This window comes from Dermochelys coriacea, chromosome 1, assembly GCF_009764565.3.
Source record: "Dermochelys coriacea isolate rDerCor1 chromosome 1, rDerCor1.pri.v4, whole genome shotgun sequence".
NCBI classification, from domain to species: Eukaryota; Metazoa; Chordata; order Testudines; family Dermochelyidae; genus Dermochelys; species Dermochelys coriacea.
This window is the reverse complement of record NC_050068.2, coordinates 36,405,438-36,428,085: the sequence shown is the minus strand read 5'-3', so window position 1 is coordinate 36,428,085 and position 22,648 is coordinate 36,405,438. Positions and strand designations below refer to the sequence as shown.

At 41.7% G+C, this 22,648-nt stretch overlaps 1 protein-coding gene across 2 annotated transcripts; it reads right to left on the bottom strand.

The window, feature by feature from the left end:
* Window positions 1-516: 516 nt before the first annotated feature.
* On the bottom strand, window positions 517-20,793 carry ACAT1 (acetyl-CoA acetyltransferase 1). 2 transcript variants are annotated; one of them, XM_038379437.2, is made up of 12 exons: window positions 20,463-20,793; window positions 18,135-18,182; window positions 16,694-16,811; window positions 15,913-16,008; window positions 15,534-15,634; window positions 12,775-12,918; window positions 10,105-10,255; window positions 9,006-9,101; window positions 6,254-6,367; window positions 5,738-5,802; window positions 3,047-3,204; window positions 517-994 (listed from the first exon to the last, which is right to left on the bottom strand). In XM_038379437.2, the coding sequence occupies exons 1-12, from the start codon at window positions 20,652-20,654 to the stop codon at window positions 874-876; spliced, it is 1,404 nt and encodes a 467-aa protein (XP_038235365.2). In that variant the 5' UTR covers window positions 20,655-20,793; the 3' UTR covers window positions 517-873. The 2 variants fall into 2 exon arrangements, with proteins under 2 accessions (XP_038235365.2, XP_043360162.1); XM_043504227.1 differs by lacking the exon at window positions 20,463-20,793 and adding an exon at window positions 19,723-19,742.
* Between the last annotated feature and the right edge of the window lie 1,855 nt (window positions 20,794-22,648).

Genomic DNA, 22,648 nt, shown 5'->3' with positions numbered 1-22,648 from the left:
ATATAAGCAATTGTCAGCCAGTCTTTTCTAGATACCACAGATTGATGGGCTTGTCTCACAGGAAGCTGTAATTGTATAAAGTAGGGTGTGAGCTTAACAGGATATAGGTATACCAGTTAACTCTGCAAGTGAACACTTATCTCTGACTAAACTGAAAAGGCCCTCTGACAAATGAGAAATGCCAATTATCTGTGCATAATCTAAAGGTTAAGTATTTTTAGCTGTAGCTGACAAACTTGTCTTCTATGAGGTCAGTTACTATTTTGTAACAATAGGATTAATGCTAATCAAAATGCTGCAGAAATCCTTAATGAAAAGCTGGTTTAAAAACTCCTCCAGCATTGTAGTTAACCTTAGAAGTCTAAACAGTTGATGGCAAGCTAGGCTCATGCTCTTGTTGTAAAGATATGTTCTAACAGCAAGGTTCAGGTAAGTAACTGCCAGGTGATTTTCATGGGAAAAAAACTTCAACTAGATATTACAGGTTTAAATAAAAAATAGCACTTAAGCTATGTGTCCATTTTAAAGATCTATGAATGATTTAATATCAATTCATTACCCACCAAAGAAAACAATTTTCATTCAATAATTACTTGTAGGGAGATCATCCACAGAACAGCTACATCCCGAGTAGGCATACAATCTTTGTCTAGTGACAACTTATAGTTTTTACCATAAGTTTTAGTTCACGCTATATAAAAAACACTGCACTAAATTAGTTGAAAGTACAGAAGAGATGTGAGCATGACTGATCAAGGTTTTAGAGAAATACTATAGAAAACCAACAGTCAAAGTGGGTGTTAACTGCCACCACCACTCAGATTATTTTGCTCATATAATTTTAAGGTTTGGTATTTTCAACAGCCAGCCAGACTACATCTTTTGGATCAGAATCGCAGAAGCACCACCTCCTCCATTACAAATTCCTGCAAGACCATACTGTCCTTGCTTCAGCACATGGGCCATGTGAGCAACAATTCTCGCTCCAGACATTCTATATAGAAAAGAAAAATTAGTTTATAGGAAGTCATCTTGATTTTACACAAGTTTCTCTAAGACAATCAACAGATTCAAATGGCAGTGCTGCTGTAGCACTGCAACCTCGGATTAAATATCTAATACCCATACCTAAGAGTAATAAAAGCAACTTTCCACCAGTTTTTCCACTTTGTCTTTCATTGAGGAGATGAAGGTCTTTATGTAAATAGCATTCTAAACACAGCTCTTTAAAATACCAGACTTCCTGTTCCCTGCTGGAACTGAATTAACTGGGCTGCATTGCAAAGCACAGCTCTCTCAAAAAGACAACATGCTGTACATAAGTCTCTTCCATGCTGCCGCCATCACCACAGTAACAAAGAATTTTGAGAACAGCTGCTGCTTCAAGTGGTGGTTTTGTGCACCGATTTCTTCATCAACTACAAGTTTGAGGATGTACAATGAGGTGCTGCTTTTGCTGTGATTAAGACCCTGAGCCATCAAACACAGTGGTCTGGTCTACACTAGGAAATTAAGTCAGTATAACTAGGTCACAAAGGGGGTGTGAAAAATCCACACCCCTGATCAATGCAGTTAAACTGACCTAACCCTCCCTGTAGGCAATGCTAAGTCAGTGGGAGAATTCTACCATCAACCTAACTACTGCTTGTCAGGGAGGTGTAGTATCTACACCAGCAGGAGAATTCCTCCCACCGGCGTAGATAGCATCTTCACTGAAGCAGTCCAGCTGCACCACTGCAGTGTTTTAAGTGTAGACAAGCATTTTGGCACAAAAGTCATTTAGTTCATAAATGTTCGCAGGATCAGGGCCCTACATACTTACAGAGAGAGGGACTTTTGAAAATAAACTATCCAGAGAAGACTATGGTGATGCTGATTTGGTCAGAGGACGCCAACAGAATATGGCAAGGAAGATGTTAGCCCCTGTGATTTCAGGAGTGGTCCTAACATCTTTGCCAACAAAGCTTGCAACTCAAGGGGCACTTCTGGATCACCATTTGCTCCTGGAATTCCCGATGGTTCTTTCCAATCTGTATTTAGCTAGACGACTGGGGCTATTTTTCTTCAGTAGCTCTGCACAATGCCAGTTATCATCTCCAAAGTAAATTACTGGGAAAGACTTAAGACCATTCAGAAACTACAGCTGCTCCATAATGGAGGACAACTTTTTTTTGGGGGGGGGGGGAGGTGGTGGAGAAGGGGAAGGGAGACCAGGTGGGTTAAACTGAAGAGAGCACATTATATCAGTGCTCCAGTGACTGCACTGGCTTCTAACTGCAATACTAGGCATTCAGTAGATGTTCTGGATCCACCTTACACAACAGCGGAGATCAAATGTGAAGATGTTTTCAGTAGAGGGCCCTAGACCTGGAGTTTAATTGCCTGTTGGTCTTTACACTATGCCCTGAAGGTCCTCCATTTAACTTCAGCTTTTTGTAGGAGGGATTAGTCAGCATAACAAATACTTAATAGTACAATAGATATTGAAAGCATGGCACAAACATTAATTAGTGGCTTTACTGTTGCAGTTGATTTTGATCGGAGTAATGTCTATTTCCTGGTTAAACGCATTAAATAATTTGAAATTTTTGAAAAAAAAATGATACATGCACCAAGACAATGGTGATGGGAGCAAATAAATGAACCAAATAATTTCGTGGGACACAAGGAAATTCTTCATCCAAGAAAAGGTTCCCAATCTTGCTCATCTATTGCATAGAAGAGCTAAATACTGAGGAGAAAGGTGAACCTCCAGCCAAGCCTGATTCACAGCGACCTGAAAGTTAAGCCTTGGATAAAATTAAAATGGACTTGCTACCAAACTGCCATCATCAATTCTTGTTCACGATTCTTCCTACTGACTGGCTCCCTGTGACAGTTAGCAAAAGCCTTTGCCCCTGACTTGGAAAACTAAAGACAAAATGGAAGAGTTAAAAAAATATGGCCCAAGCACACAAACACAATGATGTGTTTAACAGATAGTGTCCAAGGATAAGACCTACCCTAAAGTGCAAACCAAACACACATAATGGAGTACTTCACCTACCCTATTGGATGTCCCAAAGACACAGCGCCTCCATGTATGTTCACCTTCTGTGGATCAATATCCAGCATTTTAATATTGGCCAAGACTACAACACTGAATGCTTCATTGATTTCCCACATCGCAATGTCTTCCTTTTTTAATCCTGCATCACTAAGAACCTAGAAATAAAACATTGTGAAAGTTATGTAGCCAAAAGCACTTCCCAGTGGTCCTGTTTTGTTTTGAATTCAATGTTACACTTCCTATAACTAGTTGAAAGTTACCAAGTGAAGCACTCAGCCTGGATCAGAAGCTTCCCCTTGTCACAGGGCTTTTCACCAGTTTCCCAGCTGGGATACACATTATTCAAAAATGGTGTTAAGACTATTTCCTGCAAAGAAAGGACTGTACAGAAGACTGCACATCTCAGCAGTTGCCCCTGTAAAAACAGGGCTACAGTGGCTCTAGATCTGGCTTTAAGTCACAATTGAAATGAGCTCAAGGGAAGCCCAGCAGAGAAAGAAAGAAAAGAGTGCAGAGCCTCGACTTTGAAGGTGTCAAACACAAAGCCTACTTGATGTATTTTTGCGGGTTGTGTAGCATGTTCAGAATGCAGAATCTAAACTGTCTTCTTTGCCCTCATGCTTACAAATATGCCGTGTTTCATTTGGAAGTTTAACTGACACAGATATCTTCCCCATTTGCAGACAGCTCGAAACAACAGCTCTGGAAATTCACTCCCCCTTTTCCATTAGCCTCAATCGAGTGATGATGCTTCACATGTCAGCAAGTATTTATTAGCTGGAAATGGAGGGGAAGTGAAGCCCATGGATGCAAACAAGAAAATAGAAGGGGGGGGGGGGAGGAGACAAGACAAACCACTTAAAAGTTTTACCAGTGTCACTACTGGTTAGGGGGGTGATTTTTTTTTTTTTTTTTGCTGCCAGTTATACTGGTATGGTATAAAGGTATAATACCAGTATAGCTTCTTTGAGTTCTTGAATTGGAATAAGCTATACCAGTATACGCACTTTTCTACTGCTATAACTATCTAAACTCGGGAGGGATGCAAAACTTCTAAGTACGACAAGACCAAAGCCAGGGAAGCAGTAGAGATGTAGAAGTGAGGACAAGAAGAGAAATAGTGGTAGGTCCTAAGAGTGAGAATATTCTCCCAAGTGATGCAGAATACAACTGACTTAAAAATATGTTACATAAAATTTTTTTCTAACCTTGATCTTTATGCAATCAACACAATATCAGTGAGAGATCTGTGAATCGAGGGGGATTATACAGATGTAAATTTATGCCCCAGCCCAAGCACCATAAATAAAAAAATAAATTTGGTCTTTCCTACACAATGAGTTTGACACCCCAATCTAATTATTAGCATTAATGTTAACACCCGAGGACTCAAGCCTCCATTTTAATATTTATACCTTGCAAGCTAAATTGGTTTTAACACATCAATAATTCCATTAATGTAATTCAATGAAATGGGTTAAGTTTTAAGAAACAGCTAAGGTTGTATGGACATAACCTTTTCTACTGACCAAAGCCATAAATCAGCTCAAACACATTTGACAAATGTGACAAATATTTTCCAAAAATTTGGGTTAATCTGATGCTGCCAAATACACATTTCCCCACCAGTCTACAAAGGAACATTTTACCAGTTACGCCAGTATACCAGCCCTGTACCCCACCATGTAGACACACTTATTCGGATAAGACTTTTTTCTGTTTAGATCAAAACAAAAAAGTGCCCACATGGGGGGGGGGGTTGTGTGTGTGTGTGTATTATATACTAGTATAGCTATATCAGTTTAAATTCATACCTTAGATTTTATTAAAAAAATCCTTCCAGTGCAGGCAAGGCCTTAGTTATTGATAATTGCTTTGATATGCTTAGAATAATTTAATAATTAACCACCAGCTAGATTCTCTCTCATGCACCAAGATTAATAGGTCTGTCGTAACTTCAACTCAGGCAACATTATTAACCCCACAGTCTGGCACTAAAGGAGTCTGCACAGCAAGTGCCAATACAGAAGAACCTGGAAAGTTGTCAGCTTTATTTTACCTACATTTGTCATACCCACAGAGAGAGCCTTTATTTAATACAATCAACAGCTACATTTTACTAGTTCCTTGATGAGACACTGACTCAAATCCCATCACACGTCTGTCTAAAATTTTTTTCACTTGTAACTTGTAACACCTGAAGTTACTATAACGACTAAATAAGAAATATTTTTTTCTGTTTTCTAATTTGTTTACTTTGGGTATTTGACTTGATAGCCTATTTATGTTGTGTTCCTGTTTGTGAGGATTTTTCAGACAGCAACAGCAATGAATAAACCACAAAAAAAACTGGCAGAGATATTGAGGGGCAAAGAAGTACCTGTAACTACTTTCAACTCTTTTCTTTAAGCCGACTAGATTTCAAGGGGACTGTGTTCCTTTAATAAAAAAAGCCATCTAGAACAGAAAACTGCATGCACATTTTGCACGGGAGTTATTCTTGTGGCTAAGCAATCATAATATAAATACTACTTTGCACTTTATTTACAAGGTCCAAAAGTACTTTATAAATGATGCAAATATTGTCTGTATTCCAATCAGAGGAAAATGCATGTTGGATCACTGGAGCAATTTAGGCAAGCTTACACATTTTTTTTTATATTCAGCAATGATCAGTTTTGTTCCTACCTTGGGAACAGCATATGCAGGTGCAATTGGAAAGTCAATAGGATCAACAGCAGCATCTGCAAAAGCTGTAAGACCATAAATATTATAGAAATCTTTTATCACTTTTCACAAAGAAAATATTCACCTATACAGTATACATGTTCAGTACTCCCCTCCTCCACCAATTAATTTTTCTATTAATTTAAATAAAATGACTCCTGAAAACAGGCTGTAAACTGTGTGTGCTTGTATGCAAACAGTATGGTAATATTTTCAGATTTTACTTTTAGAATGTGTTAGACATAATCCCATTTAGGAAAGGCTGGCTATGATCAGGAGTCAAAGCATGTTTGGCTCCTCAAATTTAAAAGAACAGTTCAAGTTATGTTACAGCTGCACCTTCCTAGCCAATGAACCTATCCCACCTTCCCCCATGAAAAAGATGACTGGTAAAGCAAGATTCCAAGTCACATGGCAAATCATAAAAGAGTATTTTCCAGCACAGTACTTGAGAGAGGCATTTGGAAAAATTCCTACCCACTATTCTTGCAAGTGGCATGACATTAAGTCTCTTGGCTGCCTCTGCAGTCATCACAACCAAAGCAGCTGCTCCATCATTCAGTGTGCTGGCATTGGCAGCAGTTACTGTTCCTGAAAAAAAGAACAGTATTTAAACAGAGGAAGGAAAACGCAATAGCTCAGGTATCTCTTTCCAATGCATTTATCTGACAGAGGAGTCCTGAATCTGAGCTCGTCTATACAAGTATGGGGCACTGGCTTAACTAAGGCTACATCTACACTACAAGCTAGGAGTATGATTTTCCAGTTCGCATACAAATTCTCATGATTGCTCGATGAGAGCTAGCATGAGTAGTATTAGTAGTGCAGCTGTGGTAGCACAGGCAGTGGCTGCATGGTTTAGCTGTGCTGAGTACATACTCACAAGTTGCAGGAGTGTTTGTACTTGGCATGACTAAATCATTCCAACACTGCCAGTGCTACTGAAGCTACACTACTACTTATACAAGTGCTAGCTCTCACTGAGTTACCTCAAGTACGTGTACGTGAACTGGGGAAATCACACCCTTAGCTTGTAGTATAATGTAAACAGTCTCAAGGTGAGCTTTTAAATTAAAATTTAGTTAAATTTGTGCAAAAACCCGTGTGGACACGTGCATCAATTTAAGCCACGTTTAAATTGATGCATCTTACTTAGGTAAGGTAATGGCTTCCACATTACCAATAATCAATTTAACTCCAATTGATACAGGGCTGCAAAAAAGTGGGGGCAACTAAACGGATTTAGCTTCAGAGATCCATCCACCGGAGACAGATGCGTGTGAAGGCGCACATGCTCCCATTGGAATAAGAAGTTACACTGTTGTAAACTGTATGTGTAGACGAAGCCTGTAACCATACTGATTTATGCCAGATTTAAATTCAATTGAAGTGTCCCGATACAAGGTTTTCCATCAGATTAAAACAGATTTGAAAATGAAGGTTGGTTACTTATAACCAGAGTTCTTCGAGAAGGCTCTGCATATTCCCAATTTACGGGTACTGCGCTGCATTGTGGTAGAGCCTTCTTTAGCAGTGTTATGCACCTCACCTCTCCCGTTCCCTCAGCATCACCAATGTTCCAAGGGAGAGGCTATATAAGAGAGAGCGTGCCCTCACCACATCAGAGCCAGAGCCAGAGATCAAGGACTCTGACAAAAAGGGGAAGACCGGTGGGAGTGTGAACATGCAGAGCAATCTCTAACAACTCTGGTTACAAGTAAGTAACTTCCATTTCTTCTTCAAGTGGCTCTGCATATTCCCACTTATGGGACAGGCTGATAAGCAGTGCTGAAAATTAACCTGGAAGTAGGAACAGAGTCTTAACTGAATAAGGGCCGAAGCAGTGCTTTACCAAATCCAGCATCTGCCCTACAGGCCAAGTCCAAAGTACGGTGCTTAGCGAAGATGTGCGCCAAAGTCCAGATTGCAGCTCTGCAAATTTCAGCAACTGGCAGAACTGACACGGGAAAAAATAATCGCTAACACTAACTATCCTCACAATAAAAAGGGCTCTGACTCCATAAGACTAGAGTTGTTCACATCAATCCAGGCACATGGTGAGAAGGTACTGAGGGCACTCCAGCCCCTATACAAGTCTTGCTCTCAGAACATCGGTGACACTGGACAGGAGGGGCAGAGTGCAAAAGCTCTCTAGCTGACCCTGCTAGGTGGTTCTGCGGCTGGGTACCACAAGGCAGCATAGTACCCATACGTGGGAATATGCAGAGCCACTTGAAGAAGCAATCTCTTAGTTAAACAAGTTCAACTTGTAATTAAAGCCTGAAGAAAATGAAAAATGGACTGGATCAGCACTCAAAGCAATAACGTTCCATACTATGCAACAACAAAACAGATACAGCTCCCACACTCATGTACCACTTCTCCAGGAAAGACACTCATCTTGACGTCTACTTTTCAGTATTAGCATTCCACTTACAAGAACATTTGGGAAACTGCAATTCTAGACCAACTTTGCTGTTTGATTCCCCCATAATTATCACCCGTTTCAAGTGAAAACCATTAAAGCCTGTCACTAAACCAGACCTTGCATTTCTCCAGGAGACACTGCTATACATTGTCCAGTCATAAGAACAATTCTCCAGGCAACAAAGGGTACTGCTGTAATAGGTGCCCACTGTATTCCTATGCTTTCTATCTGGAAATCATTCGTCTTTACCTGAAAGCAGCTTATCTGGGTCAAAATACCTTGACGTTGGGTGGAAAGAATGTGTTATTCACCCTCCTATCAACGTGGTCCAACTTGAAAGAGTTTTGAGATTTTATTTTTTGAAATTAAGTACCATAAGAATACACAGCTCTCAAAGTTAAGCCCTGAAAAAGAGCAGCCTACTGTGTTCAACAGAAGATAAGCATGGTCCTCCCGCTAACATACTTTGGAGGAACTTGGTCAAAAAAGACAAACACCAGAGTCTCTGATTCAAGTAAAGCAGTTCTCCTTTGACTGCAACTAGAGCTGTGGAAATCTTTAATTTAAAATTTGATACATCTTTTCCTCTCCTGCAACACATCAGTAACATATTGGTAATCAGCATGAAGTCTGTGTTTAATAAAATAACTACATATGTCCCAGTAATTTCAATTGGAAATTATTCTTCACTACTTGGCTTAGTGTGGAGAGACTTAAAATTGTATACAGAATTTGCTCTGTAAAAACAAATAAAAATAAAAAAATAAAATAAAAATCAATTGTTCCATATACAGTACTTACCATTTTCTTTTTGAAAAACAGTCTTCAGCTTTGGAACTTTACTGAAATCAACACGCTTGTACTCTTCATCTTCTTTCACTTCTATATCTGGTTTCCCTGAAATACAGATGCCAAATCAAAACCAACTCAATCAGTTTTTGGCATTTTAGCATGAAAAGCTGCACAATGATGCTCATGACACCTCACCAGGTTATTTTTGTTATAATTTATCCAAAATGTAACCCCTAAGACAGAGGTCCCCAAACTGTGGGGCACACCAATCTAGGGGGGCACAGAAGAACATTCAAGGGGGTGTGGCAGGTCCAGCCCAGCCCCCACAAGGGGTAGGGAGGGAGCACCATCCATCCCAGCTCTGCTCTGGCCCCGCCCTCAGCTGCAGCTCCATTCCCAGACCCAGACCTAGACCTGCCCCCAGCCTCAGCTCCCTTACCCCATCCTTTACACACACACACGCCGCATCCCTGCTCACAGCCCCGAGGGGGAGGCAGGGGACAGACGGGGTAAGGGGAGGCGCAACCCTGAAAAGTTTGGGGACCACTGACGTAAGGTATTCTGCAATCATTTATTCTATGGTACGTTCCATTTTTAGACACCCTGACATATTATTTCTATAAAAATGTGACTTAATTTAGCTCTGAAGAGAGACACAAAAATTGACAAGCTTGCTCCTTTATCCCATTGATCCACAACAGGTTTATTGTTAAGACAAGACCTTTATCAATTCACCTCCCAGGCTGGTGGAGAGAGAGAGAAAGAAAAAAAAAAAATCACAGATTAGGGGTATTAAAATAGAAAAAACAAATTGAGATGAATTACAAGCCACATTAGCTAGCACTTATTCTATGTTGTAACACTCATGCAAGTTACAAGAGAAGGATGGACAATTCCAATACCTCAGTAAAAACAAATAGGAAAAAAATTACCATAAACAGTCACCAACTGTGTTTGCCAGAAAGCAAGCTAAGAATATTGTTTATCTACAGAAATGTAAAAAATATTCCCAAAATTTGCACATTCCAGCTGCAATGTTAGTATTCATCATTACACAATTTAACATCTTTTAACATGAAAAAATTTTTAGAATGAATTTCCATAATACCTTTTTGTGAAATAGTGACAGGAACAACTTCCTTTGTCAGTTCTCCTGATTCCCAGGCTGTCCTGCTCCTAGTGTAAGAATTTATAGCGTAAGTGTCTTGCTCCTCTCGTGAAACAGTAAGCTTCTTAGCAGTATTTTCAGCACAATTACCCTAGGGGAAAACAAAGACCATTCTGAGAACATGAACCAGAAATGTAGATGGGAAGATTAACTCCTATTTTTTAAATGGATATGACAGAACTTTTGAAGTGAATTTTTAAGTGTTACAGTTGCCAGGAGGTTCTATTGTGACAACTGCTACAGGAATCTGAACTTCACAACAGAAGTTAGTGAGCAATTTTCTGGACAGATGTAATTTAAGCCAGAGAGCCATGATCATAATGATGGATGCAGTGTTGTTGTAGCCATGTCAGTTCCAGGATATTAGACAGACAAGGTGGGTGAGGTAATAGCTTTTATTGGACCAACTTCTCTGCTGGTGAGAGAAAAAAGTTTTTGGGCAACACCAAAAAGCTCGAAAGCTTGTCTCTCTCACCAACAGAAGTTGGTCCAATAAAAGATATTACCTCACCCACCTTCTGTCTCTAATGTTCCTAATGAGGCCTTTATAATTAAAAAAAAAAAATCTGTGTGAATTTAATGCTTTAGAAATGGCTTGGATCGACACTCTGAAGCCCTGTATAGCCACGTAACAGTACATCCACACAGTTCTCACCAATGCACAATCATTCCTATACTGGTGGGACTGCCTTCTAAGCTTGAAAGGGTTCTTCAATCTCCAGATCTTATTCAGTCCTTGTATTCTCAGAAGTGCATGACAAATTGGCAAGTAGTGCCAATTTGTCATCCAACAACTGAACAGAGACCACCTAAGTTTTTGCACAGGTTACTGAACAGTGTGATAATTTCTCTCTTTTTTTTTTTAAATTGTATCATAACTATCATCTAACTTGACTGCGACCACCTAACTCATTTCACATAGGTTACTGAACAGCCATAGAACCAACAGTTACAAATCTCGTTCACTACAAACACGGGCTATACATTCATTGGTGACGGAGGTTAAGGGTAATATAACCCATTACCAATTCCATGAGATACACTAAGTCCACCTGGGAAAGTTATTCTGAAGATGAGAGGGAGCTGGACCCCTCCTCTTTGGTCACCAGGCTAACTTCCTAAATATCTGCATGCACATTTGGTTAAACTTATACTGTTTCTATAGCAAATTCTACATATAAAACATTGTGTAGAGATCAGTCTGCATTAGTTTGATTGCAGCATTCCTCTGATTCCTCACACAAGTGAGTTAATTTCTATACCTCTATCTAGCCAAATAGAGGGTGATGGGCGCTTGTCCTCCTCCACAGTTCTGGCTGGGTGGGGAGGCTCTGCTCCGTCAGGACTATAGCCGCCTTTTCTCTTCCCCCCCATAACTTTGCATCCTCAGGGATTGCATGTCACTGGCCCTGGGGCTGCGCAGGAAGCCCTCCGCAGCTCTTCTGTCATGGCCCTGCTCACTCTCTCTCATGGCAGCGAACCTGCAGAGGGCTCTCTGTACTGGGCAGGAACCATTCAGCAGCAGTGTGGTCTCCCTTGCAGCCAGTGGATCTTTATTCTCCTCTTCCTCACAGTCCTAAGCAGTAGTCTCAGCTCGATTATCCAAAACCCTGCATTAGCTGAATCTCTTCCTTGTCCCCCAGCATGGCATATATGCCTCCTGCAGCATGTCTCTCATGCTAGGGGACAAGGAAGGGTTTCATATAATAGGGTTTCAATAGGGAGTAGACTGTGTAACCTTATGCAGAGTACATTACTACTCCAGCCTGAAGGAGAACAAGGTATGTATAACAAAGGTGAAGTCTGTATCAGTGAATAAATGTTTTAATCTATAGGCCAGACAAAGACTGTAAAATATTTGTGCAACTGCTACTATTTAGGAAGCAAGGAGTAGCAATTCATCCAATAAAGACTTTGGGTAGGAAAATTCCTTCAGTGGGGAGAACAATCATTAGTTCCTCAAAATGCCCACCAGTCTTGCTTCAATCTTATCTGGATTCATCTTAAACCAGTGACCTATTGTCAGGATGCTAGCTGACATGGAACCAGGAGAATCAAATATTATGAGGCGGTATCAGATGAGAGAGAGAGAGAATACAGATAGTCTCAAATCTCATTCTCCTCTAGGAACCTCACATATATATTTTGAAGAGGAGTTAACAGGGAAACCATGCTGGGCCACACAAGTGGATGCCCTCAGGGAGGTTGAGCAGTTTTACTGGTCCCCCCCTGGAAGGAAGGAATAGTGAGTTATTAGTGATCAACTGTGCATTCTACAGCATACACCAGGTCTTGAGTCTCTGTCTACCACAGTCCTAGACTCTTGAGAAAGGCCTCAAACACAGCCACACAAAACAACCATTTTGCTTAATCCTGAATTTTGGTCTTCTGCCTAGCCTCTCCCACTTTCATGATTCTTATTGTGAGTGAAGAACCCTTTCTTCAGAACCAGTTCTGTCCCTCATTTCCCAGCCATGCCAGAACCAACATTTAAACAGTTACTAATAAACTCTTGAGTTCGGTAGTAGGCTCATGGTACGCAAAACAAAAAAAAAAACAAACAAAAAAATTAAGTTGCTGTATGTTTCAGTATTGAACAGCAATAATTACCATGTGGATTTTGTTGTAAACATCAGTCAAGCCATCTTTTACAATCAAATCTTCCAGCTTCACTCCTCCATAAGGCGTTGCCCCTCTGCTCATTGTATAGGGAACATTAGACATGCTCTCCATCCCACCAGCCACCATCACATCCTTCTCAAACAAAACAAGCATATGTTCAAGTAAATTACAATAAAAGCCATTTTACATAAAATTTCTTCCCACATATCAAACGATTAGAAAACACGTTACAGATGTTTCTAACAAAATTGCTTCTATTTTTTGTGTAACTAAAACAGGAAAAGAGTGAAAACAGTTAATTGGTGTTGGCACAGGAAGTGAACATGACCAATGTTTGTGTCTGAGCTGTAATTTCAAAAGATCTGAGAAGCAAAAAGTCTTGAAGATTAGTTACAGAAAAGTTACAACATGGAGAGTTTGAGGGGAAAAAAAAAAATATTTGACAAATTTCCTAGCCAGTTTTTCTTTTTAATGTTTCATTCGCTGCCCTGGTGCTCTGGCCACCTCACATCAATTAGCATTTTCTTTCTCTTACACCTCGATTGTTGAAATATAACTGCCTCCAAGATTAAAGTAGAATTTTATTATTAAAGAGTCTTAGTTTTGCATATTTTTTCCATTTCAGTTCTCCATCAGCAACATGTTATATCTACAGGACAAGCAGCTATTTCAGAATTTAAAGACACCAGCAAGAAAGATCTGTTCACATGAAGTACTAGCTGCTCTATACAATGTTGTGTCGTCTCACAGTGTGGAAAGATCTGACCCAACTTCAAAACACAGTTTCCATGCTGTCCGTTAATAAGCTGGCAACAAACAGGAGTCTTTAAACAGTTTTATCACTGAACCCAAAATTCAATTTAATTAGTATATGCATTTATTAATATTTCTACACGGTTTTCAAGAAGTAGTTCCTGCAGTTTTATCATCCTTTGTAAGATGTGGTTGACCATTCCCTGGGGCTTCACACATTAAGTCTCTAGATTCTCAGTATGAAGAATACATGTAACCATTTTTAATGCAGTGCATTACATATGGGTAGGGATAAGAAAAATTGCAAGTTTAATGTTTTTCTGTAGTCTATAGAAAAGTTCAGTAAAACACTTTTATATTGCATCCTCATATAGGATACTTTACAAGGAGTCAGTCACGGGATTAAGAAAAGGAAGTTTTTTTATGGTAAAATTTAAAGTAATGATGCTTTGTTCAGTATTAGGTATACACTGGATCCAATAAAAACAACTGAGAGTCATGAGGATGAGATGGGCAGTAGAGAGAACTCAAAGGCATTTATGACTAGAAATCAGAAATGGGAAGCCAGAGAAGGGAACAGAAGATTTCTTAAAAAGTGTTCTTTTTTTAGCTTTGTTATTCTGATCCTATATAATTTTAGGTCTCCAGCCCTTCCGGTTTTTTAAAAAATAATCTATAAATCCAGTAAAGGCTCTAAAACAGTACAAATCACACATCCACTCAAGTAAATGGGAGTTTTGTCATTAACTGTAATGGGATCAGAATTACTGAGTGTGCAGCTGGAGAAAAAAAATCTCTAATTATATAGTTTCTAAGACCTACTTACAGTCAATTAGGGCTGAATCCAGCAAAGTGAGTAGAGAGACAGTGACATACTGTGGGAAACAGGCATGCATAATCACTTCAGGTCAAATCTCTAATTCTCTGAAATATGAGAGCCCCTACAAAGTATGTGGCCTGCATCCATCAAATGTAAACCTAGGGTATCAATGTTCATTAAATGTGAATTACTAATCCCAGAAGTACTGGACCTGTTCCTGATCCTACTTAAGTTAATGGCAAGAATACCATTTAGGGCCTGATCAAAGACCAGTACAGTCAGTAACAAAAGATTCCCTTTGACTTCAGGCTCTACACCAGGCCCTCAATACTAGGTCAGATTGGGTTTGGTGTGAATTAAGCAGTGGGCCTAAATCACTGATATCAGTAACTGTACCCTAGTGGGGAGGAGAGAGAGAGAGAGAGTGCATATTTTAAGAAATGAAAGAATACTTATGTCAGCAGGTAGGTTTTTCAAAGATGTATCATAATTGGCAGGTAAGATTTTTTCTCTCCTAATCTAGGCCTGGTCTACATTAAAAGGTTTCATCAGCATAACACATCAGTCAAGGGTAAAAAACAAAAAAAAAACAACAAAAACTACCCCACAAATCACACCCCCACTGATGTAGACATACTAACAAAATCCCGAGACACAGCTATGTTGACAGAAGAGGGTCTCAGACAACACAGCTAACTTTGTTTGAGGTGGGTGGTGTTCCCACAACAGGAAAAACTCTTGTCAGCATATATTGAGTATTAAAGGGTTATGCTGGAGTAGTCTCTAGTTCTGACTACCGGTATGTCTACACAAGAGGCATGAGTCAAAGCAACCTGGTTAAGATCTAGGTATTTTGCTTATCTACCTTCTCTTCCCCTTAAAAGGAAAAACTTATAATACTGACCACAACTACTTCCACTACTAACTGTATCCTAAGATATATGCAAGACACATTTCTAAATAAACCAATTTGTTAACCGTGTATCTACAAAATTAGGATTTATGTAAAAAATATACATTCTTGTTAAGCAGTATTCGCACAAAAACAAAAAGTAGTACATCATAATGAGCAGGAAACCACCACATTAGTCTCGTATTTCTCAGAGATCAGAATTTCCACATTTTGGCAATCAGATCTCATGTTTGAAGTTAGCGGGCAGTAAAATTCACATACCTGATTTCCACACATCAGATTCTGTGCTGCCATCATGATGGACTTCATTCCAGAAGCACAAACTTTATTGATGGTTGAAGCAGGAGTAGAGATTGGTAAACCTGAGACAAGTAAATATAATAATCAATTAAGACAACAACATTATTCTATTTATAATTTAATTACATCATCAATTTTTAGCATTTAACTATTAGCTGCTAATCTCGTTGCACTGCCCCTCATTATAAAAAAATTGCCTTTCACCATCACTAATATTTCATATGGGGCTAACTTTCATCTAAAATAAAATAGTTATAATCTGTACCTACAGTTCTATAGCAGCTCTATGTAGTTTAAATTCTCTAGATCTTTAAGCACAGAAACAAAAACATGTTAATACCTGCACCCAGTAGTGCTTGTCTTGCTGGAGCTTGTCCTTGTCCAGCCTGCAGGACATTACCCATATACACTTCTTTCACTTCTTCTGCAGGAATACCTATAAAATAAACCAAGAGGCTTTTTCTAAGGGAGAGAAGCAATACACTAGTATTTTTACCTTTTACATAAAATTTTCACTTTAACACTGGCAATAAAATGCACTGATTTTACTCCAGTGAGGCTAAAATACAGCACGCAGACCTACGAGAGCCTCCTGGGTTTCCACACTTATGGTTCATGAAAAAATGCTGAAGACTGCTCTAGAGACCAAAGTCCTCTAGGCATCCAAAGAACAAAAACAGCACAACCACCAGGAATGCTGCCTTCAACAAACTCCTGGGCCGTGTGTTTCAACCCATTAGAGCAATTCCATCTCCATGTCTTAGTACTGTAAATCAGTGTTTAATGTGGTGATAGGTTTTGGAAGGTGGACACCTAACCAGTAGAAACCAGATTAACATTTTATTTCACATAGGCCCCTGATTAACATTCTAATCTATTCTTAAAAGCAACACGGAAACAAAAGCACTCAAATCAGGCATTAAGAGCTTTACACATTGCATGCTTAGATTTTGTTTTTTAATAGTATCAATTGATAAAAGTTTAAGATCTCAAAAGATTAAAAACTCACCCACGCACATACACACTTATTTTTAACAATTTTTTTCAAAACAAGATACAAATTGATACTGTTCACTGGGGCAACGTGTAACTTTGTTTTGTTTACAAATATTTACACATACCTGCTCTTTCAATTGCTCCTTTAATTGCAATGGAACCAAGTTCAGTGGCTCGCAACGATGAAAGGGATCCTTGGAAAGATCCAATGGGAGTCCGTGCTGCACTTGCTATGACCACTTCCTAGTAGAATAGAATATGTGGTAAGAGTTACAGTATTTAAAAACATAACATTTTTAACTTTTTCACACTGTTTTTTCTTTGAAACAGTGACTCATTTGTACAGTATACAATTGTACAACACAACAGGGGAGCCAAACTGGTCATGGACTTTAGGTGCCACTGCAGTACAAACATTTTAATAATTATTATGTTATGTTAATTGAGACACCTGCCCAAGAAACAAGACATTAAGAATGTCATGATAATTTAGCCAACAGCAGAGATCTTCTTGTGGGGCTAACCATAAATTAACTTCTGAATGAAACAAGGTATGACTTTCAATCCTTAGCTAGGAGCTCACTGCATCTGATATTTTGAATTACAACATAATATGGGGTTATTTTAAGTATTATGATGATTTGTATTGCTTTTACCCCTATTTTTACTCAGCTCCTCCCACCCCCATGAACAAGTCTGCCTGCTAAGCTAGCCCATCAATCTGATGGCAGTATGATGTGCTGACATTGAAGGGACTGAAGTCTGTATCCCCCTCTTGGGGCCTGTTCCTGAATGCTTCCTAAATAGTGTTGATGAGCACCTTCAACCCTCATGTTTCAGTGGGAGTCAAATACACTCAGCACCACGCAGTGTTAGGCCCTTGTTTCTTTATTTACTGAGCTAGGCAGGATTTTGGATGGAATACCTTGTGTCACTTGATTTACTCTTCTCCCACTCCACAAGGTAAACAGTAACAGGATTAACAAAGAGGCAGACAAATTCAGATGCCCTCAGTTACAGACTAGGTCAGACACAGTTAAGTGCTGAGTGAAATTTTCAAACAGAGAGAGAGAGCATTGACCAGCTCCCTGTTTAACAGAATTATGCCCTTTGAAGTTATCTGACATTTTGATAAAGACAGATCTTAGAAAAAAATCTAAACACTGGTTCTGATACCAGGTGAGAAACAGGTAACAAGCATTCTTATTCAAGCTTATCACGTACCAAGATGTCTTAGCATATGTACTGGTCAGATTACAAGTTGGGAGAGTGGGGAAGGGAAGGGATTCTATGCTTTTTTTTTTTTTTTTTTAATAAAGTAATCTCTCTCAAATAGAAGTCCTTGCAATTCAGTGGTTAGAGAGCAGGGCACTGGGAGTCAGGACACCTAGATTCTATTCCCAGCTTTGCCAATGACAAGCTGTGCAACTTTGGCCAAGTTACACATTGTCTACATTGAAAGTGTGTTGCAATGCTCAAGCTTTTAAAGATCAGACTCTAAAAGCAGGCTAGTAGCGATGGTTTATCATAACCAATGATTGTAGCCATATGCTACTTAATACTTACATTTAAAGTGCGCTGTGATGCATAGCCACGGTTTGTATATTTCAAAACCTAAAAATAAGAATTATTTTCAAAATTTTACTTTGTAAATTTTGGTGACCTGATGTTTCAGCTCAGTAACAGATATATTGTGAAAATGGGCATTTCTTACAAGTGACTGGGAAACACCAAGAATTACTGAATTTTTCAAGTTAAGAAACATTGGAAAAAATAAAAAACTAATAGATCACAAGATGAACTTTGTTCATTTATTTGACAAACGTGGTAAACGTTCTGTAGTACATTTTCCAAAAGGAGTAACATCTCAAATATGAGAGATGAGATCTCACTACATCATCTGTGATTAAATCTTTCCTGAGAAATTAAATATCTTTTTTAAAAGCAATTTGTGGAAAGTATGGATTAAAAAAGTTCTGTCAGTTTTAATCATGTAACAGCTACTTCTCAGATATAAGAAAAGGAGTACTTGTGGCACCTTAGAGACTAACAAATTTATTAGAGCATAAGCTTTCGTGAGCTACAGCTCACTTCATCGGATATAGGAGCTCCAGTATTTCTCATCATCATTACATGCAATGTTTCAGAGTAGCAGCCGTGTTAGTCTGTATCTGCAAAAAGAAAAAGGAGTACTTGTGGCACCTTAGAGACTAACAAATTTATTTGAGCATAAGCTTTTGTGAGCTACAGTTCACTTCATCTGTAGCTCACAAAAGCTTATTATCTTAAGAGTTTAAGTCAGCAGCTTAAAGTAATTAAAAAAGTAAAATTATTTCACTAGACAGTGTATACATAGATTACAGACCACTAGCATTTTACTGAAATAATATATTCAGGTAAGTTAATTAAAATTAATAAATAGTCACTTGAGGACTCTGAAGGAACACCATAAATTATATTCTAGTCATTTTTAAGAAAAGTTAAAAAGTACTTTCAGGTACTATGCCCACGCCAGTTCTGATGACTTTTTTAAAATTTTAGCTTCACAGCAGGAAAAACAAATTCACAAGCAAGAAAAAGGAAACTGCCTATATAATTTTATGCATTTAACAACATTCAATGAACAAAAAGAAAACATTTCCTCTAGTCTTTCACTTATAGTCAACTTGGGTAATTAACTAACAATTTTAGGTGTGTTTCAGAGTAGCAGCTGTGTTAGTCTGTATTCGCAAAAAGAAAAGGAGGACTTGTGGCACATCCGATGAAGTGAGCTGTAGCTCACGAAAGCTTACGCTCAAATAAATTTGTTAGTCTCTAAGGTGCCATAATTTTAGGTGTGAAATTTTCTGAAAAAGGGCTAAACTTTAACGTTGACTGCATCCCTTTAGGGCTATATTTGAACATCCCAGAGAGTAGTTTATTCTTAGAACGGCCTGACAACTAACAAGGGCAACAGCCTTTTATCTTAAACTATCCACAGTTGAAGTCAATCATGTTATTCAGTCAATTGTACGAATAAGCGAACACCCAGTAAACACAGCTGACTGCAGCCAGCACTGCCTGTGCCGCTTATCCTATAAGTACAGACAACAGATTTTTTTTTTTCCTAACCTTGGCAGCCGATGAGATCTCAGCTTTGGTTCTGTGGACACACCTGACCCCTTGCGTAAACCACGAATGCCTGGATGCTTCACCTGCCTCATCCCCTTTTCCAAGGCAGAGGCTCGCAACCCTCGGCCGCAGCCGGGGCCGGGTTTGTCACGCTCACTTGGCTCGAAGCAGCAGGGCGGCAGCATCACAGCCCCTCCTCACGCAACGGGGGGCGGGCGGCGGAAGACCAACGTGGCTGCCTGACCTCTGCTGATACCTTCAGACTTTTGCCCCGGGCGCTTTAGGCTCCCTCGACCCAAGCAGCAGACTCGGCGCGGGCGCGGCAGCGCGCCCCGATCCCGCCCCAGCCGTGCCCTCGCTAGGGCAGCCCGGTCTCCGGGCAGCCCCGCCGGAGATGGGGGGGGCGGCGGGGCGGCGGCTGCTGCTGCTGCCGCCGCCGCTGCTGCTGCTGGAGGCGGCGGCGAGGAAGAGGGTCGAGGATGGGCGCCCCCGCCCGCAGCACGAGGGTGGCCTTGGGGGTTAAGGCTCCTGGCGGGGCCTCGGGCCACAGCCGCCTCCGCCTGCCCTTGGGCGGGTCACCCCAGGCCGAGCTCCCCAGCGCCCGGGAGGCGCCCCACGCTGGAGCCCAGGCTGCCCTTCCCTCGCCCGACCCGGGCTGGATTCAGGGCCGCGGGCAGCCCGCGACGCGGGGGTCTCTCCTCGCCGGGGGGGGGGGGTGACAGGCCCCATTTCCGCGGCGGGGGCTTCGTGCTTCTCACCGACCCCCCGCCCCCGCCCGCTCACCTGCAGCAGCCTCGCGACCTCCCGGCCGCCCAGCAGCGTCGCCGCCGCCATCCCCGCCCGAGTGTCACTGGAAAGGGCCCCGCGCTCGCGCCTCACCTTCAGCGCGGCCGCCCCCTCCCTCAGCCAACTGGAGCCGCTGCCCCGCCCCCCGCCCGCTCCCATTGGCTCCCGGCAGCACGGGGCTGATTCCATTGGAGGAGAAGGCGGGGCTTGCGAGGTGCCCCCGCGGGGGATCGGAGCGGGCGGGGGGGGCGGGGAATAGGCCACTTAGTGCCACAGGCCCCTCCCCCCAGGCTTCTCTCTCCCATTCCCACGGCTCCCAGGGTTGCCAGCTTTCTAAGGGTGCAAAACCGAACACCCGTGCCTGGCCCCGTGTCCCGCCCCTTCCCTGAGGCCCCACCCCCACTCACTCCAGCCCCCCGCCCTAGGGTGACCAGATGGCCCGGTTTTATAAAGGACAGGCCCAAGATTTGGGGCTCCTCCCTCCCTTGCTTACTCTCCCCTACTCTCACTCCCATTCAGTGGGCTAGGAGCGGGAGGGGGGAGGGGAGGGCTCCAGGTAGGGGTATGGGTTCTGGGGCTGAGGGGTTTAGGGCTCTCAGCTGGGGCCAAGGGGGGGGGTGGAGTGAGGGAGCAGGTAGGGTGGCGAGGAGGTTCGGGGGGCAGGAGGGGGTTTGGAGTGCAGGCTCCAGCAGGGAAGCGCTTACCTCAGGCTGCCTGCCTGCCTGCCCTAGCTCCGCACTGCTCCCAGAAGCAGCTGGCATGCCCAGCCCCTAGACGAAGGCGCCACCAGGCAGCTCTGCACCGGGCCTGGTGACTGTGCCAGCAGCACCACTCCTGCAGCTCCCATTAGCCGCGGTGCCTGTCCAATGGGAGCTGCGGAGCCAGCACTCAAGGCAGGGCGTGCCGGGTGCTTCCAGGAGCTGCATGGAACCAGGGCAGGAACGAAGCCTGCCTTAGCCCTGCTGCGCTGCCACCTGCACTTTTAACAGCCTGGTCAGCAGTGCTGACCAGAACCACCAGAGTCCCCTTTTGACCAGGCGTTCTGCTCGAAAACTGGATGCCTGGCAACCCTAACTACCACCTATGGCAATGCAGCAGCCAGTCTGTCACCCCTACCCTCTCTGCACAAATTGGGTCCAAATCCTTTCCCATCCAGCTCCTCCCCTCAGCGCCCATTCTCCCCACACAGGGCGTGCCTATGCTAGAGAAAGACACAGTGCCATAGCCACAACCCTGCAGAAGCCAGAAGCACAGGCATTGGTAAAGGCAGGGTTGCGCTTAGCCACACTTTAGTCATCACCCACCTTGGGGTCTGCAACATGTCTCCAAGTTCCCACCTTGCTCCATGCACTCCTCATTACAAAAATCCTCTCTCTCCTGCCCCTCAGCAACCCTGCTCATTCTCTAACTCCCTTTGCCAACTCCCTCTCCTTGCCCAAATCTTTCCACCCTCACAGCTCAAGCCTTTGTACGTCTCCCCTTTTCATCTTGCCCTCCTCAGCCTATCAAAGATGCAGCCTCACAACCCTTCCCACATCCCACTCGTCTCTTTATAGCATCATGCCCTTCCACATGAACACACCTCAAATGGCATTCCTAGTCCACTGTCCAGACACTGCCTCCCCCTTCACAATTTCCCACATCAATTTACCACCACTAGTTTCAGCTGTAGCATGCCATCCCTTCTAACCCATCACCACTCTGTTGGCTATACACTGGCTAGTACACATCTATATATTATAGTGATAACTACCCACACTACACCTATTTTAATTATTCAAGTGTGTGTGTGTGTGTGTATATATAAAGCATTAGTATAGCAGTTTTTAGCCTAGACTGGCCTGAACCTTTATTATAATCCTGAACACTTAAGCATTCCAGAATACCATGCATTAGTTGAACTAGTTTAAATAGATGGGAAAACTGTCAGTTTTAGGACAGAGGATTATTTCCTCATAACTATAGGAAAAAAGTTGCCCACACAAACCTAGGAGGTGCCTTCATACCTAGTAGCTGGAATGTATGTACTCAAAACAAAGAGAAGTGTGCATCATAACCTGGACTGCATAGATCACATCATGGTACCAGAACAAACAGGGCAAAAATCTGACTAATTAAATGATTTATACGATACCTTTTTCTGGTAAACAAATAGAGTATAAAAGGGGAGTAGCTTAGGAGAG

Excerpts from the sequence above, each read along its gene's own strand:
- ACAT1 (XM_038379437.2), bottom strand. The coding sequence starts at position 20,654 with ATGGAATCAGCCCCGTGCTGCCGGGAGCCAATGGGAGCGGGCGGGGGG. Across the intron at positions 16,009-16,693 it reads AGGAGCAATTGAAAGAGCAG|GTATTCCTGCAGAAGAAGTG; the intron begins GTATGTGTAAAT and ends TTTATTTTATAG. Across the intron at positions 6,368-9,005 it reads TGTTTTTCAAAAAGAAAATG|GAACAGTAACTGCTGCCAAT; the intron begins GTAAGTACTGTA and ends TCTTTTTTTCAG.